At 40.8% G+C, this 16,977-nt stretch overlaps 1 protein-coding gene across 1 annotated transcript in view; it reads left to right on the forward strand.

The window, feature by feature from the left end:
• The window catches only part of SPATS1 (spermatogenesis associated serine rich 1), a 75,648-nt gene extending 66,285 nt beyond the window's left edge, over positions 1-9,363 (forward strand). Inside the window, exons 6-7 of the mRNA XM_089656086.1 lie at positions 3,189-3,251; positions 5,835-9,363. Of these exons, the coding sequence (XP_089512212.1) occupies positions 3,189-3,251; positions 5,835-5,955 (184 nt within the window). The 3' untranslated portion in view covers positions 5,956-9,363. The remainder of the gene's footprint in view (positions 1-3,188; positions 3,252-5,834) is intronic.
• Positions 9,364-16,977: the final 7,614 nt, after the last annotated feature.

Below are 16,977 nucleotides of genomic sequence, written 5' to 3' on the forward strand. Positions count from 1 at the left end.
GTGAAAAGCCTATTGCCTCTTTTATTTCTTGAAAAAAAACCTAATATAAACCTAGTAAATAGCTTTCTGATGGCATTATGCAACATGCAGCTGTTCCCGAAGTCTTCCACAAAGTAAATAAGCAGAAATTCACTTATATCAGCAGTATATTTGTATCTCAGGAACTTCTTGGCCGGGCTGAGGTCTCAGCAAAGCTGCATCATTATTAGTGAAATGCTAACAGTGCAGAAGTTTAATGTGACAAAGTTTTTTTGGGCAGATGTCCACATGACCAGGTAATTGCTTGAAGGCAGCGTGATTTATAATAGGAAATAATAAGCGTATGCCATTTCTGTAAAAGAAATACTGTTCTTTAATGTTTGCAAAATCGTTTTAATCATACACAAATGACTTAAAGCTGAACGCCAGGCAAACAGCTAAAGGCATGGAAGAAAAATAAATATGAGTGCTGTTATACCTGCCAAAGGATTTGTATTTTTCTCTATCCTGTCTGGAGATCTACACAGCTATGCCACAGAACAGGCAGGACTGGAGACCTGATTTTTTCCTGCTGCATTTAAAGCAGAAATTAAGTCTGAAATATTTACCTCTGCTCCAACAGTACGACCCCAGAGATGTCTTTTGCCGGTGCCGGCATGCTATCCCTATCTTCTTGTGGGTGCTGGTTTTAGATTGTCTTGATTGGCCAGTGTCGAATGACATAACTCCTGCACATGCGCACAGGCACCAGTGTAAATTGAGCAGTGCATTTCAGAGTTCAGCTTTAAGTTACGTGTTAATAATGTATTTTTTGGATTTCACTTTTTTTGTTTCCGTGATCACCAGGACATACAGGGTACAGCAATACAAACCTCACAGAGGTCATAATCTGTCCACACTCTATAAAAAAACTAAAAAAAAAATGTTTTGACTGTACATAGACTTAAATTGTTCAGTAGAATATGACCACTGGTGTAAAACCGATATGGAAAATAGCAACTAGAAACACACAAAATGCCAAAAACTACCATTCCAGGTTAAGGAAACAGTAACACACATCCATAATCAGCTGTGGATCTGTTCCTGCAGGCTGCTCTTGTAGATCTAGGCTGGTTGTAACAGAATAAAAGTGGACAGGAGCATGGGATTAGAAAGCTGTGTATCTTTATTGGGCAGGGGCGGACTGACAACTCATGGGGCCCCCGGGCAATAGGGGATCATGGGGCCCCTGTGTCCTTTCCCACACTCAAACCACACCCAAAAAAGCCTATGAAAGGTACCAGGGACATCTCATGGGGCCCTCTACTGACCCCTGGCCCTCGGGCAGTACCCGAGTTCCCCAATGGTCAGTCCGCCCCTGTTATTGGGTAAAACACAACAGCAGACTCACATTACAGCAGCCAGATGCCAACAAAGAGCAATGCAAAGGACTGTGGGTGGAACCTGCTGTGTATATAAGCCTGGAGCATCATTCCCAGCTGCAATGTGATCTGCTGGCTGGATTGTCCATGGGTCAGTGAGTCAACCCATTTCAATGGTGTACCTCTTTGTCAAGCCTGCCCCATTCATTTACTAAAGGAAAAGCTGCTCCGGTCGGCACTAGAATGGATACCCAGAAACACTTCACTGGAGTCTGCCTTAGAAATTATTCAAATTAGCAGAACAAAGTAAGTAAAACCAACATGGTTAGCCTGAGTGATTTCCTGACTACCTCCCACCAGGCTTTTGGTAAAAAGACAGCCGAGCTAGAGCTTCCTAATCCTTGGTGGATATCATACTATATCCTCCCAGTCACGAGCCTTGTGCAGAACCCAGGGGCCATGCTGTGGCAAGATCTGCTATCCGCTTTGTCCACCAGACACAGCGGAAGACAGATCATTTTACTGGCCCAGTACCATTTGAACACTGTGACAAATCCCAGCAATCACATGACAGTTGTACACAATGAATGGCTTTCATTCATAGCCATTCATTGTGATTTATTCACTAAACTAGTTCACTCAGAATCTCATGCACTTTTGCATAGAAACCAATCAGCTTACTGGTTTTATTGCTAAAGCCTAATTTAACAAGCTGAGGTTAGAAGCTGATTGGCTACCATGCATATCTGCACGAGATTCTGATTGAACCAGCTTTAGTAAATAAACCCCACTGTGTACAATTGTGTTGATCTCAGTGATTAGTCACAGTATCACATGGTACAGACAGGGCCAGTCACAGCACATCTGTACCATGTGATAGTTGTGGAAAGTCACAGCTATCACAACAGTACACAGTGTCAAAGAATGGATGCCATTCATAAAAATGATTGCTTATAACAGTGATCATCACTGTTATAGGCAATCATAGTATTAGAAAAAAATTCTGATCACCTCCCCAGTATAGTACAGTGTCACTATGGTAAAATTGCACTGCTCTGGTCACAGTATGTAAAAAAAATGTAAATAAAAAAAAGTTTTAAAAATGTAAATAAATTATTAGATTTTTTTTCACATACTGTCACCAGTCAGTATCCCTGATCACTGCCACGCCAGTCGTATGATGATGCTGCACTGCACTAGTGACTGTATGTAAAAAAATTGTGAAAAAAACAAATTGTATTAAATTCCTTTGTTTTAAAACAAATTGTGACAAGCAAGTCTTCAAAAAACTTTCCATGCCTCTTACTAAATACCTCGGATTGTCTACTTTACAAAAAGGGGTCATTTGGGGGGTATTTGTACTGTCCTGGCATTTTAGGGCCTCAGTGCCTCAGACTGATCAATTTTCAAATATACTCTATATACCATAGTTTGTAGACTCTATAACTGTCAGACAGACTTGGTAAGTATGATATATACTGATTTGGGTAATTGTATATCAAAGAAATGTAGCAGACTACATTTTGTCCTGAATTTATGAAAAAGATTATTTATTTGTAAAGTTTTATTAAACAGAAATGAAGAAAATTTTGTTTTTTTTTCAAAATGTTTGGTATTTTTTCATTTATGTACCAAAAAATAAAATGACCGAGCAATTATCAGTTAAAGTAGCACAGTGCTGAATAGCAAAAAAATGCTCTGGACATTAAGGGGGTAAAACCTTCCAGAGGTCAAGTGGTTAATTTTGAAGCAGAATACAATATGATCACTAAACAATGTCATCTGTGCCCCTGTGTTCCTGTTTTTTTACCTACTTATGTTAATAACACATTTAATTTTGCTTTACAGGGAATCATATAAAGTTAAACCTGACACATTTATTCCTCTTCAGAAAATGCCCAAGACTCCATGGTAAGTATGATGGCCATTTATTGGCTATGTTGGCTAGGTCAAATTTCGGACATTAAAGCAAACCTTAACCCCCTCAAGGGAGAAAGCTCCATTTAAACACTCTCAGTCAGAATAGTTGAAATGTTAAGACTGGGCCAAGTAATGTCTGAAACCTGGACTGATGAGATGAGAGTGAATCTTAAAGAACCAGATGGATGGACTAATACCAGCCCATACCAGAAGCCCACCTCCACCTTGCTGGCATGTGAGTCGAAGTGGAGCTCTGTGCCGGTTACTAATCCTGCCACAGGCCCATCCATTGACAATCACCCTCATCTCATCAGTCCATAAAACCTTTGAAAAATCTGTCTTTGATATTTCTTGGCCCAGTCTTAACATTTCAACTTATGTGTCTTGGTTAGTGGTGGTCGGGTTTCAGCCATCCTTACTTTGGCCATGTCTCTGAGCACTGAACACCTTGTTCTTCTGGGCACTCCAGGTAGGTTACAGTTCTGGAATATGACAGCACTGGAGGATAATGGGTTCCTAATAGCTTCAAGTTTGATTCTTCCAAAATCTTTGGCAATTAATTTGTGTTTTTTTTTCTCACCATGTTTTTTGTGACCCTGTTGACTATTCGCAACAAAACACTTGATGGTTCTGTGATCATGCCCCAATATCTTAGCAATTCAAGAGTGCTGCATCCTTGTGAAAGACATTTTACAATTTTTGACTTTTCAGAGTTAGTTAAATTTAAATTTTTGACCCATTTGCCTTAGGAAAAGAAACGGCCTAATAATTATGCACACCTTGATAGAGGGTGTTGATCTCCTTAGGCCACACCCTCCCTCATTACACAAGTACATATCACCTGATATGCTTAAATCCAACAAGTATTCAAGTTTATGCAGCTTGGAGTTGGACAATATGCATAAAAATGATGATTTGGTAAAAAAAACTCACATGCCTAATAATTGTGCACACAGTGTACATCATCAGGGTCTCCACACTTGCTAAAGAAGGCAGCTATGTCTTTTGAGACTTCTAGTGTTGTCTCTTGGCCAGAGTTGTAGTTGTCGAGGCCTAACTCTGTGTGTAGTAAGGGTGGTAAGTGTATCCAGGGAGGATAAAGGGGAGTTGTTGTAGACAGAATTAGCCAGGTCAGGACAGGGGTGGGATTCTTTCATGAAGATAATTGCTTGTGACTGCCGCTGAACATTTTCTTAAACTTCTGTGATAAAATTAACATTAAAAACAGTTCTTTAAATATAAGTTCACCTTTCATAACATGTTAAATGTTGCACCCATGTTCAAGGTATGTACTGTGATACTGTAACACTGACCCTAGCAGCCCCCCTGATCCCCCATTGTGACAGCTAGCAGGGGATCTTCTCCTCCCACTAACTGTCACAATCTTAAAAATTTAAATGAAAATGGGAAACTACAAGTACCAACACCCTTTGCGGCTGTCGGCTTGTAGTTCTCAATGAACTACCACGGCGCTGTTGAGTTTTGTAATAGTTTATTGATTATTTTCTGTGTGAAACAGCCTGCCTTTACAATGTATGAGCAGACAGCTTCCACTGACAGTCTGCTGGAATACTGCATGGCACCAGCTATCTGCTGATCACTAATGCAATTCTTTGCAGGCTCCTAGTAAAAAAATAATAAATGCACATTTTTTACCTGCAAAAAAATGTGCATTTATTATTTTTTTAAAAAGTGAACTTATCCTTTAATTACATGTGTGAACCATCCATACATTGGATAAATAGGGGTGCAGTCTTGGTAGATCCCGGTGGTAGACCTATCAGGATAAGTAATGGCCAGTCTCACTGTTGACAGTGAAAGAATGTCAATGTATGGTTACTTGTAAGTTTCCTTATAGTACTACATTATGTAGACATTGTAGCTAGTTTTATCTACTTGATTTTTTTTATATTATCTAATTTCAATTCCTCTCAGTCTGAAAGGTCTAATCAGGTAAAAGTGACATGGCCAGGCTAAATAAAATCCTACAGGAAGGTCCCTGCAATCGAAGAACATTTTTTCTTGCCTCTTCAGTCTGGCCTGTGTCTCCTACCTCTCCTCTATTCTAGTGCTGCAGCCTCCATCAGAATCTTTAGAATTTTACACCTTGGGGAGTGTCTGATACTGTGTTCCCCACTGCACACTTTGGTTCCATGCTCTGACCATAAAGGACACTGAAAAGACATAGGGGTCAGAGGATGGAGCCACATTGTGCACCTGGGGGACAAGCATCTGACACAACTGGCATTGTCAGATGCTTAAGAGAATGAATTGTAGCAGACACAGGCTGCTGGAGAGATGAGTATGAGAGCCCTTTTATAACAAAGACCTTTCTTTAGGATTATTTTTTCCCTGATAGGGTCACTTAAAGCGAAGGGTATAGTGATCTTATTCTGATGCTTTCTAGCAGCCCCAAAGTGTTATGATATATTGGAATGTTTAGATCTTTATGATGAATATACCATTAAGTACAGGTTTTTATGAAGAGTATACAGACGTTGAAGGATGACATATGTAATCTATGATATTTTTATGTTTTCTAAATTGATTAATAGCAACTTTTTACATACCCAGTGTTCCTTATAAAGTCAGAGTTCAGAAAAAGAGTCTGGAAGAAGAAATGAGAAATGTGAAAGAGCTTAACTCCTGGAAACCAGCCCAACGAAACTTCCTCCTGGACTTACCCAGCAACTGACACAACATAAGACAAGAATAGAGGGAAGCAAATGTAGCACAGTGGAAGACTTTCTTTATATGTACAGTCTTTTATTCTTTGTATTGTTGCATTGTTATATTGTTATGTTCATTGTGGTAATATTATTTTCATATCTGTGGCCAGTAGTAAGTACAGTAAAACACAAGTGCCTGGTTTCCTTCAAGCTCAAAACACTGCCTGGGGCTGCTTTGACCAGGGTAGTGCAGAAGAGCACAGGTCTGTATTTGAAGTCTCCATACGGAATTATATTTTTGTGAAGAGATATGAGTTTGGTGTAATGTAAAAGTTATGTTGTGTGATCCTTTGCGTGTTAGAATTGGGCATGAAAAAGGTTATTTACAAAAAAGAACAAAAATGTAGTATATTGAAGCTTACTAATCCCCAGATGTAATGGCTGCTTTGTGTTCTGTTTTCAGGCTTGTTCCCCTAAATTTTCACCCTTTGTTCCTGCAAGTAACGAACTTCCTGTGGTAGGGTGACAATTCTCACTGTACTATACTTATATAGCAATGCCTATGGAGAACTGTATATCCCTCTAGGAGAGAGAGGTTGTGGAGAGTTGTTTCATGTTTATCTGGAATCAATCTTTAACACAGGGCGGCATTTTTCTTCCTAAGGGATTTAATACTGCAGAATATTGCATCCTATATCCGGAATTGGAATATCCATCGCTCCCAGAGCAATAGCGCTTATGCTGGTCTCTGATTTGATCAGCATATAGCTCTGGTGAGTCACCCAACTTTATTTGGTGGTGGAGTGCACATGGTGGCTGTAAATGTGTATTGTGGGACTTTGGACTTTCACAGATTGATTATTTGAACACTTTATGATCTATTTAATTATTTATATGTGAAATGTTTTATTTGATTTTACACTGATTTATGCACAGTTTATTGATGTTTTGTTGTTTTCAGCGCATTCCTATAGTTAAAAGTATATTTCTATACTTGCGAAAAACATTTGCAGCTTGAAAAAGAAACTAATGCAGACACTACATAAAAGGACTGGTAAGGTGAATAAAACATTTTTTGTTCTTGTGTTTAGATATCCTTTAAAGGGCAATATTCAAGATTAGGGTCAGATTTAGTTCCTGGACTCCGGTTGAGTTATTTTATGGGTGTTAGCCTCAGGAGTTAGGTTTAGGATAGCAGTACCTTGACACTTTACTTTTCTAATGCAAAACAGAGGTGTAGGAGAAATAATTATTGGAGGTTCCAGTTACAATCAGGCCTCTGCACCTGGGATGTCAATAGGAGCTGTTTATCTATATCCAAACACCCTCTTCATCACCATCAGTAAGAGTGCAGCTAAATCACTTCTTCTAGAAGAGAGAGACCATACTTCACAGAGTACAGAGGTTTTTGGAAACAATTTATTTTTTGTCCTGAATAAAGTTGCAAATTGTCTAGATGTGTCCTTGCTCTCTTGAGACTAGTACAGGTAGATTTGCCCTATTCTTGGTACTGCTTTGCCAGCCAAGGCTCTGCCATTATCTAAACCACATTTGAATACCATGCTGAAAACCTCATTAGCAGAATCAATGAAATGTGATGTCCAATTTCTCTAATGGAAGTTGCTCCCTCTTTGGCCAGAATACTGCAAAATCTTGATAATTAGCAAGGGAGTAGTGAGAGAGAGACACACTGCTCATCCAGACAGCTGAAGGAGATAGGAGGGTAGGAGAACCTGAGCAAAGTGTAAGCGATTCTGTTGCTGATGAACTGTCACCAGCTTCACAACTGCAAGTTTGACATGACCTTACCTTAACCTCCTTAGCGGTATTCCAGAGTGTAGCTCGGGGTAAAATTTGAGTACCAAGAGCGGTAACCCCGAGCTACACTCCGGCTTACCATGCGGCACTGCTCAGGGAGTCCCTGCAGCACTTACCTTGTCCTTCGCTCCCACGATGTGTCCCCTGCAGCATCCCCGGCCATCTCCTCTGGCCGATGCCGGCATCCGGCTTTCGTGTTCCGGTCCCTGTGACGTCGGGACGTATGGGCGCCGGAACCAGCGGCAAATTTGAAATATTTTAAAAATGTAATTTTTTTAAAATGACTATTACATAGTAAAACATTGCTGTTTCAATGCATTTCACATACATTTTGTCCCTATTGCTTTGTCCTGTGCCCTGCCTGCATTTTGACTGTTCTTTCTGCCTGGAAACTTAGAAAAGTCCATGGCGTCCAAAAAGCGTCCCTTTACGTCAAAAGCGGTTTTAGACCAGCTAGAGAACAGCGATAGTAAATCAGAACCACTTGCAGAATTGAGTGATAATGATTCGTGGGGAAATTCGTCATCAGACACTGAAAACGATTTTACGACTTTGCTCAGCGATGTGCGAATTTGCCTCTGTATTTCAAATTTCAGTGTTTTTGGTTTGATTACATTATTGAATTAAATTTATTATTATTATATTATTATTTTTTATGATTATTTATTAAATTATAATTTATGATTTCGTGTTTCAAATTTTATCCTACCCAGGATGTTTACTAGACTCTTGTTCGTACAGATTTCAGTGAGTTATTCCTAAAAATTACAGCCTACAATAAAAAACTACATATTTCCATGCAAAAAAATGGTACCGCTTTCAGCACAAAAAATCGGAAATAATCAGACCGTCGAGGAGGTTAAAAATCTGCTGAAGACAGAATCTCAAGTTTTCTGATTGTGAAATAACTTCTCTTATGATGTCACTTCCTTGCTAGCCAAACCACCAAGATACCACATTGGCTAGTTAGTGAATGAGATTCTTTTTGGGGTGAATTACTCCATGGTGCGTTCAGATACAGAGTTCACTGAGATCTTCTTTTACTTCTTGCTAAGAATATGTAAATAGTTGAATGTGTATAACCTGGCCACAGTTTACATTATTCATCAGAGATCAGAGGCGAAGTCTGAGAATTACTGCCTTATCGAATGCCTGACTAGATAAAGGTGATATATCAGAATACAAACACAGGTAAAAATTGCCATTTCAATTATTCATTCAACAAAAATATCAATAGACCTTATGGTGTAAAAAGTGAAAAAGTATGTGCACCCATAGCCTTAGAAGCTTGTATTGCTGCCTTAGCAGAAATGACTTTTTTTAGACCTTTTCTATAATTGCTCATTAGTTTCTGACATTCTCTGTATGATATTTATGATCACTCCTCAATGCAGAATTCCTTCAGTTGTATTCTATTGCCATCAACAACACAGTATTGATTAGTACAATGGTGCAAAGGAATGCCCAGAACATCATTCAACAAGAAGCAAGTTAATCTCCACACTCCTCTGTGAGTTATCGTCGTTCCAGCAATGATGTGACCAGGTCATGTGGCTGTATAGGGATAGCCACATTAAATTTAACAAATTAATTATAATTAAAGGCATTCATGTTTACCATCCTGTCTTGTGTGTTTTATTTCTATGCTTATTGAGGAGGCATTTTTATTTTATTACCTAATATAAAAGCCTGTCCAGGACGTCACCTGGGGCTAGTGTGCATAAGTTAAACCAGGCCTCCCACGCTTTATGAGTGATTTGTGGGCATCCCTTGTGTTGCTAGGTAAGTTTCTCTTTCTAGTAGAATCAACTGTATTTTCTTTTTTTCTAAAACAGTTATGCAATTGGAATTTTAATAGGGTCTGAGACTAATTACTAAGTTAGAATGCCCAGAATATAGAATAGAGACCATTACCTGAAATGTTTGGGGCATCTTCACAGCATATAGATAGGTTTCCCTATATCCTGGCCATATTTGGAACAACCCCTGACTTTAATGTGCCCCCATTTAAAGAATAATGCCAGGCAAAATTGTTATTTTCCCATGCAGTGGGGCTGTGCCTAGGGGCTCGGAAAGCAAAGATATACGGTACTTACCTAATCTGCCGATCATCCGAGAGCAAGAACGGTCCCAGCCGCTCCTGCCCCACCCACATGCTAGCAGTTTTGTGAATGGGCTGTTCCTGATGTCATCATGCCCTTAGACCGGCTCTGGACGTGAGGATGGCAGGAACAGTCCGCCGCTGGACGTGGGGGAACGTGGTTTTCCAGAGGATCGAAGATCAGGGTAAGTATATCTTTTCCCTAAACCCCTGAACAAAACAAGCACTTAACACATGTAGTGCGGGCACAGCCCTACTGCATGAGAAAATAAACGTTTTGGCTGGAGTTCTGCGCTGAATCACTTCTGCGGTGTGTTGTAGACATAGTATAAAGGAGTCTACAATGGTACAAAGGAATGCCCAGAACATCTTTCAAGAAGAAACAAGTTAATCTCCACAATCCTAGTGAGTAATTCTTCTTCCAGCAATGATGTGACCAGGTCGTGTGGTAGTATAGGGATTATCACATCAAATTTAACACATGAATTTAGCACATGACTCTGTGGAAAAGAATAACTTTTGAGATGGTGATAAAGAGACAGAAGGTTCTATTTTAGAGTTGTAGCCAATCATTAGGTAAGATCTAGTGATGGGCTGAACACGCCCCTTTTCAGTTTGTGGTGAAATTTCAAACCTAACGAAAGTTCGATCGCAAACTTTCAAACCGGGACAATTCACTAAGCGGTATCTTACCACATCTGAGTATGCGGTAAGATACCGCACAGCTACTAAAATACTGCATACGCTATATTATTAAGTCATGCTGTATTTTAGTAGTGAAAATATTCTTTAATGTTTCAGCTGTCAGCAGGGTTTCCCGCTGACAGCTGAACGTACAAAGGATTGCAGGCATTGCCCGGCAATTAGGACATTTTTAAAAAAAATGTGTGGGGTCCCCTCCATCCATACCAAGCCCTTTGGGTCTGGTATGGATTTTGAGGGGAACCCCCACGCAAAAAATTTAAAAACAAAATGGCGTGGGGTTCCCCTCCAAAATCCATACCAGACCGTTATCCGAGTATGCAGCCCGGCAGGTCAGGAAAGGGGGCGAGGGAGCAAACTATACTTCTCCTGAACTATACCAGGCCACATGCTCTCATCATGGGGGCGTGCTTTGGGGCAGAGGTAGCTCCCCTTCAAAGCACCATGTACCCCATTTGAATGATAGGGTACATGGTACCGCTACTCATTCATAAAAAAAGTGTAGTGTAAAAAATGACAGTAGACAGTCTTTGACAAGTCCTTTATTAAAAACAAAAATTTTGAAAATGTCCCCCCGAAGTAGATTCAACACCAATCACGATTCTTATTGCTGACAGGAAAAAAAAATGCTCTGCTCTCAACGCTGGCTCTCGCTGTCCGACAGCTCTGCCAGGATGACAGTTCTTAAATACTGTGATAATGTCACATTAGGGCGGAGTCACCCTGCCCCCTCATAACATCATCATGTGCTGTGATTGGCCAAAGCATTGCACCTGACCTCAGGTGCATCGTTTTGGTCAATCACAATGCACTGTCAGGGCGCAGTGTATTGTAGGGTGCAACAGGTGAAAAGCCCACCAAACGCCCTTACCATTCGTGTGTCCACTGAACAGCCAATGTTCGAGTTGAACTTATGTTCAACTCGAACATCAAGCCCAACACTAGTAAGAGCACAAATATCCCATCTCCATCCCTCCTTTCTTTTCATAATAGATTTATTTTGGCTGGATGAGAGCAGGACATCATATATTTTAACAACAAGTCACCACTTCAAAAGGGAATGAAATTTAAAAAGGAGCTGTACATTTTGGGTATGTGCCACACATTTCAACTGAAGGTACCGAAAAAGGACTGTCTGGGTAAACAAAATTCTTCCTGAAGGGGTTGGTAGGATTTAGGAGTCCAGCTATCTGCCAAACTTCAAAGCCCATACATTTGCTGCAGTGTGAGGATAGGATAGACAGAGCCCTTCTGGAAGTGGTCAGTCTCAAGAAGGTAGATTAAAGCAATTTGAGAGAATACATTTGAGGTTACCCTCTAAATTGGGTCTTCATTATCCAGTGTACCCCACATGGCCATTTGTTGCAATTTAGATGTAAAAAAAATTATGTTTGGCATTTAGTGCTGTTAACTTGCCTGCATTCTTTGGAAATTGGAGAGTTTTTTTTCCAGATGAGGTCCCTGAAAAGGGAGTGAATCTGTTAATTGAATTTAAGGCATCCATAGGGTGCATTTGCAGACAATAGAAATGGTACGCCATCCAGATCATTTAAGATGACCCTCTTATCTAATTTACACCAATTTTTACTTTAGTTTTGAATTGTACAAGGGGGGTAATAATAATAACCAGAAATTTTACCTGAGAATTTAATTTTCTACAACTGTCATTACATTAAGCTAGGAATCTAGTTTATCACCTAACAACGTGCCATTCTTGTCAAGTGCTAGCTTATCTTTGCCATTAGGTCTATGGAACCCTACTATGTTGTCTGAATCTCTAACAGCTCATGCTAAGAGCTCTAATGTTAGAGCAAATAGCTGAGGTGACAAGGGGCACTTCTGCCTTGTGCCACTACACAGGGGAAAAGACAGTGCAGTATAGCATTCATTCATTGAATACACTCACCGATCACTTTGTTAGGTACACCTGTTCAATTGCTTGGTAACACAAATTGCTAATCAGTCAATCACGTGGCATGACAACTTACTGTAGTTCAAACAGAGCATCAGAATGGTGAAGAATAGGGATTTAAGTGACTTTGAACGAGGCATGGTTGTTGGTGCCAGACGGGCTGGTCTGAGTATTTCAAAAACTGCTGATCTACTGGGATTTTCATGCACAACCATCTGTAGGCTTTACAGAGAATGGTCCGAAAAAGAGAAAATATCCAGTTAGTGGCAGTTGTGCGGACGAAAATGCCTTGTTGAAGTCAGAGGTCAGAGGAGAATGGCCAGACTGGTTGCTGCGACATTCAGATGGTAGGGTCAGAATTTGGCCTAAACAACATGAAAGCATGGATCCATCCTGCCTTGTATCAATGGTTTAGGCTGGTGGTGGTGGTGTAATGGTGTGAGGGATATTTTCTTGGCACTAGCAAAGTGTACCTAATAAAGTGGCTGCTGAGTGTATATTACCATTGAATAAAAGCCACATTTATTCAATACTGGCCATGACTAAGCTCACTCTACGCTTTTGAATGCCTTTGTGGCATCTAGTAATAAATAGCTCTATCAATATCATTGCCAGGTGGGATTTGTAAATTGAGGCATAGTCTTGTGATGTTTGTGGCAGGGGCTTGAGATGGGGTGAATCTAGCCTGATCTGGATGTATAAGCTTGTGAATAAATTTGATAGATAAATGGCTAAAACTGGCAATTTATATTCAAGGTAAGAAGAGAAATCAATTTATATAATTTGGAGTGTAGATGGTTCTTATCTAGTTTGGGAATAACAAATGACTATAGCCTCATTCATTGATCAACTTAAGTTTCCAATATCAAATACCATGCTTATAACTGTAATGAATGCTGGGAAGAGAACTCTCCACACACCAACTAAAGCCAACCTTCTGTACATAAAGGGCAAGTGAGGTCTGAGTTAGAACTTGGGAGCTCTCATGGGTGCCATTCTTGTCATGTACTGTAAATATGAGATGAAAGCCCCTGTAGTAAGCAAGGGGACATTAACATTTTCTAGCATAATTTGGATCAGCTTTTAAGGAGAAGAGAAAAATAAGTGAGGGTATGTGGACTTTTGCCAAAACACAGGGCATATCATCTATAACACAATACAGGAAAACAGGAGAGGTCTGTCCAAAGCTGTTTGCAGGAAAATCCCAAGTTAGACATTAACACACTAACCCCATGTAACTAAGAAGTGTAAGTGGAATGAAAATGTGTACCATATTGCCATCTTTTTATGTGGGGGTGGTGTCAGCATCAAAATATAGAAACAGACTATTACTTTCACTAACAAATGCCCCCACTGTGAGCATTGATAAAACTGTATGTAGCATTGGCTACATATAGTATACAGTGCTGTATTCCAGCAGCAGGATAGGGACTTTTTGTTCCCCTCATGGATCAAAATTGAGTAGGGCTGAACAATGCTCAGCCATTCACAGAAAGGATTGTATTTTCAGAATGAGTGCAAGTCTTCCTCTAATTGGCTGAGGTTCAGAATGCATCCAACTCGCATATATGTGAACGGGGGGAGTGCTCAGTGTTTGAGAATCCATAGATAGCTATATAGACAGTATGAATGTGTTATTCTATTGATACTGCAGAACACTATATCATACTTTTTTTGCATGTGCCAAAGTCCTACAGTCCAATCAGTTTTATATAATTTTCTCATTGGCAAACTGAACAGGGTCTACACCCTCTTGCCAGTCATACTGTGCTGTCCTTGGATCAATATCTCAATGCACTGTGCAGAGTGAAGCAGGAAGAAACAGAAGTACTCTGTGGGGAAATGACTAGTGAAGTAATGTGAGGCCTATAAATCGACCTACTAAAAACAATGTGCCACTAGTCACTTATCTCCATGGCTCTTAAAGGCTAAGTTCACCTTTTTTCAGAATTCCAGCTTCTCTATGTACCAATATATCGTTAATGTACCTCTGTTGCAGAAAAGAAAAAAATCATCCTATATATTCTAGGTCAGGTATTACCTCAGCCTCCAGTTTGCTGCATAGAAAACTCCTCCATTACTTCCTGCTACCCATCCCTTAGATCGAGAAAACCGTTAGAGATTCAAGAAGTGGTTCAGCAGCTGATTTCTTAAACACACCCTGCACCTGCCCTCCCTGTCCAGGAGATTGCTCCCACCCACCTCTATAGTTACATGCATTAATTGTCAGTGAGCACTGTTTTCACTGAATACACAGTCAGTGTCTTCCTCTGCGGATCGAACGATTTGTACCGTCTATTACAGGGGTGGGCAAACTTTTTGACTTGAGGGCCGCAATGGGTTCATATATTGGACCCAGGGGCCGGACCGAGAGTAGATGAATGAATATTCCCCCATAGTAAGCACAGTAATTAATCCCCCATATAGTAATTCATCCCCCATATAGTAATTCATCCTCCCTATAGTAATTCATTCCCCATATTAATTCATCCCCCATAGTAATTCATCCCCCCTATAGTAATTCATCCCCCCTATAGTAATTCATTCCCCATATTAATTAATCCCCCGTATAGTAATTCATCCCCCATATTAATTAATCCCCCATATAGTAATTCATCCCCCCTATAGTAATTCATCCCCCATAGTAATTCATTCCCCATATAGTAATTCATCCCCCGTATAGTAATTCATTCCCCATATTAATTAATCCCCCATATAGTAATTCATCCCCCGTATAGTAATTCTTCCCCCCTATAGTAATTCACCCCCCCTATAGTAATTCATTCCCCATATTAATTAATCCTCCATATAGTAATTCATCCCCCATAGTAATTCATCCCCCCTATAGTAATTCATTCCCCATATAGTAATTAATTCCCCATATAGTAATTCATCCCCCCTATAGTAATTCATTCCCCATAGTAATTCATTCTCCCCTATAGTAATTCATTCCCCCCTGTGTCAATTTACTTACCTTTGCTCCGCGCGTTCCTCTCGCCGTGTTCCCGCGCCGTTCCGGTCTTCAGGGCGGACTGTGAGAGGAGCCTAGCTCCCCTCACGTTCGTCACGCTGCCCTGCCTACACACATCCTGACAGCACGCTCCGCGGGCCGGATTAAAAGGTCCGCCGGGCCGTAGTTTGCCCATTGCTGGTCTATTAGCATAGATAGTTCACTTGACAGAGTGAAGGAGCTGGGAAATCACATTACAGCCTATGTGGAGCAGAGCTGTAGTATTGAAAACAGGAGGAGTATGTCCTGGAAGTCTGTAAAGCTCACCATACACTATACAATCTGATTGTACAACATCATTTAGATCTACCATTAACTATGTACTGCAAGGGCCTGCCTGACTGGATACAGAGCAATTAAGATGGTGTGTCCTCCTATTATATAGTTTTGGCAACTCTAAAGGAGACTGTACAATCAGATTGTATAGTGCAGGGCTCACAATTTCAAGTCCTGAGCTATGAGCCAGGCCTTAAGAGATACTCGCCACCCGCTGCCCCACCCAATCCTTACCCTGCCTTGCCCCTAATTCCACCCCTAAACATGCCCTTGTAAATTATCTCATAAAAAGACACTGTTTCATGTTACTCACATTACATTAGGGTCCCCAGAGCCCCCCCACATTACATCAGGGTCCCCAGAGTCCCCCCACATTTCATCAGTGTCCCCAGAGTCCCCCCACATTTCATCAGTGTCTCCAGAGGACCCCCGCATTATATTGGAGCCTCCAATGTCCCCCTAAACACTCCATCATACTTAGACCATGTACTGCATACAACCTTAACCCCCCCATAATCTTTCACTCACAAAACCATAACTCTACCAAACATATCCTACCTACTATGCAACCCAGCAGTACCTCAAATGCCCCATACTCCAACACTCATAATAACCACATCATCCTGAACCTCACCAAACCTGCCATACATGTATGTTTACACACAGACACATGTACACACACACACGTACACACACACATGTCGAAACATGTACATACATGCACAGAAACACATGTACACACACAGACACATGCACACACACATGTACAGACACACACATGTACAGACACACACACACAAGTACAGACACATCTACATACACACCACAGAGACACATGTACACGCACAGACAAATGTACATACACATGCACAGACACACGTACATACACACATACACAGATACATACACACAGACACATTTACAGACACACGTACGCACATACACACACACACAGATACATACACACACAGCCCCATAAAAAGTTGCAGTACTTCCTTACCTTCACCCACAGAGGCGGGTACAGCACTCTAGGGGGAGACAGAGAGCACAGCACACTCTTTGCTTTGCTTTCACTGCTCTCAGCTATTGAGCAGTGTGACGGCTCCCAGTGCGAGTGAAAGAGCTGGCCTGAGCTCCGAGCCTGCTCAGCAAGATGGCCCTGGGGGCACACTTGTCCCCACCGTAATTTCCACTCGCTGATGCGAGCAGGTGAGTGTAAATTTCAAGGT

The sequence above is a fragment of the Staurois parvus genome, unplaced genomic scaffold, assembly GCF_062004578.1.
Source record: "Staurois parvus isolate SC_StPar_1 unplaced genomic scaffold, SC_StPar_1.0 ptg000886l, whole genome shotgun sequence".
In the NCBI taxonomy this organism is placed as follows: domain Eukaryota; kingdom Metazoa; phylum Chordata; class Amphibia; order Anura; family Ranidae; genus Staurois; species Staurois parvus.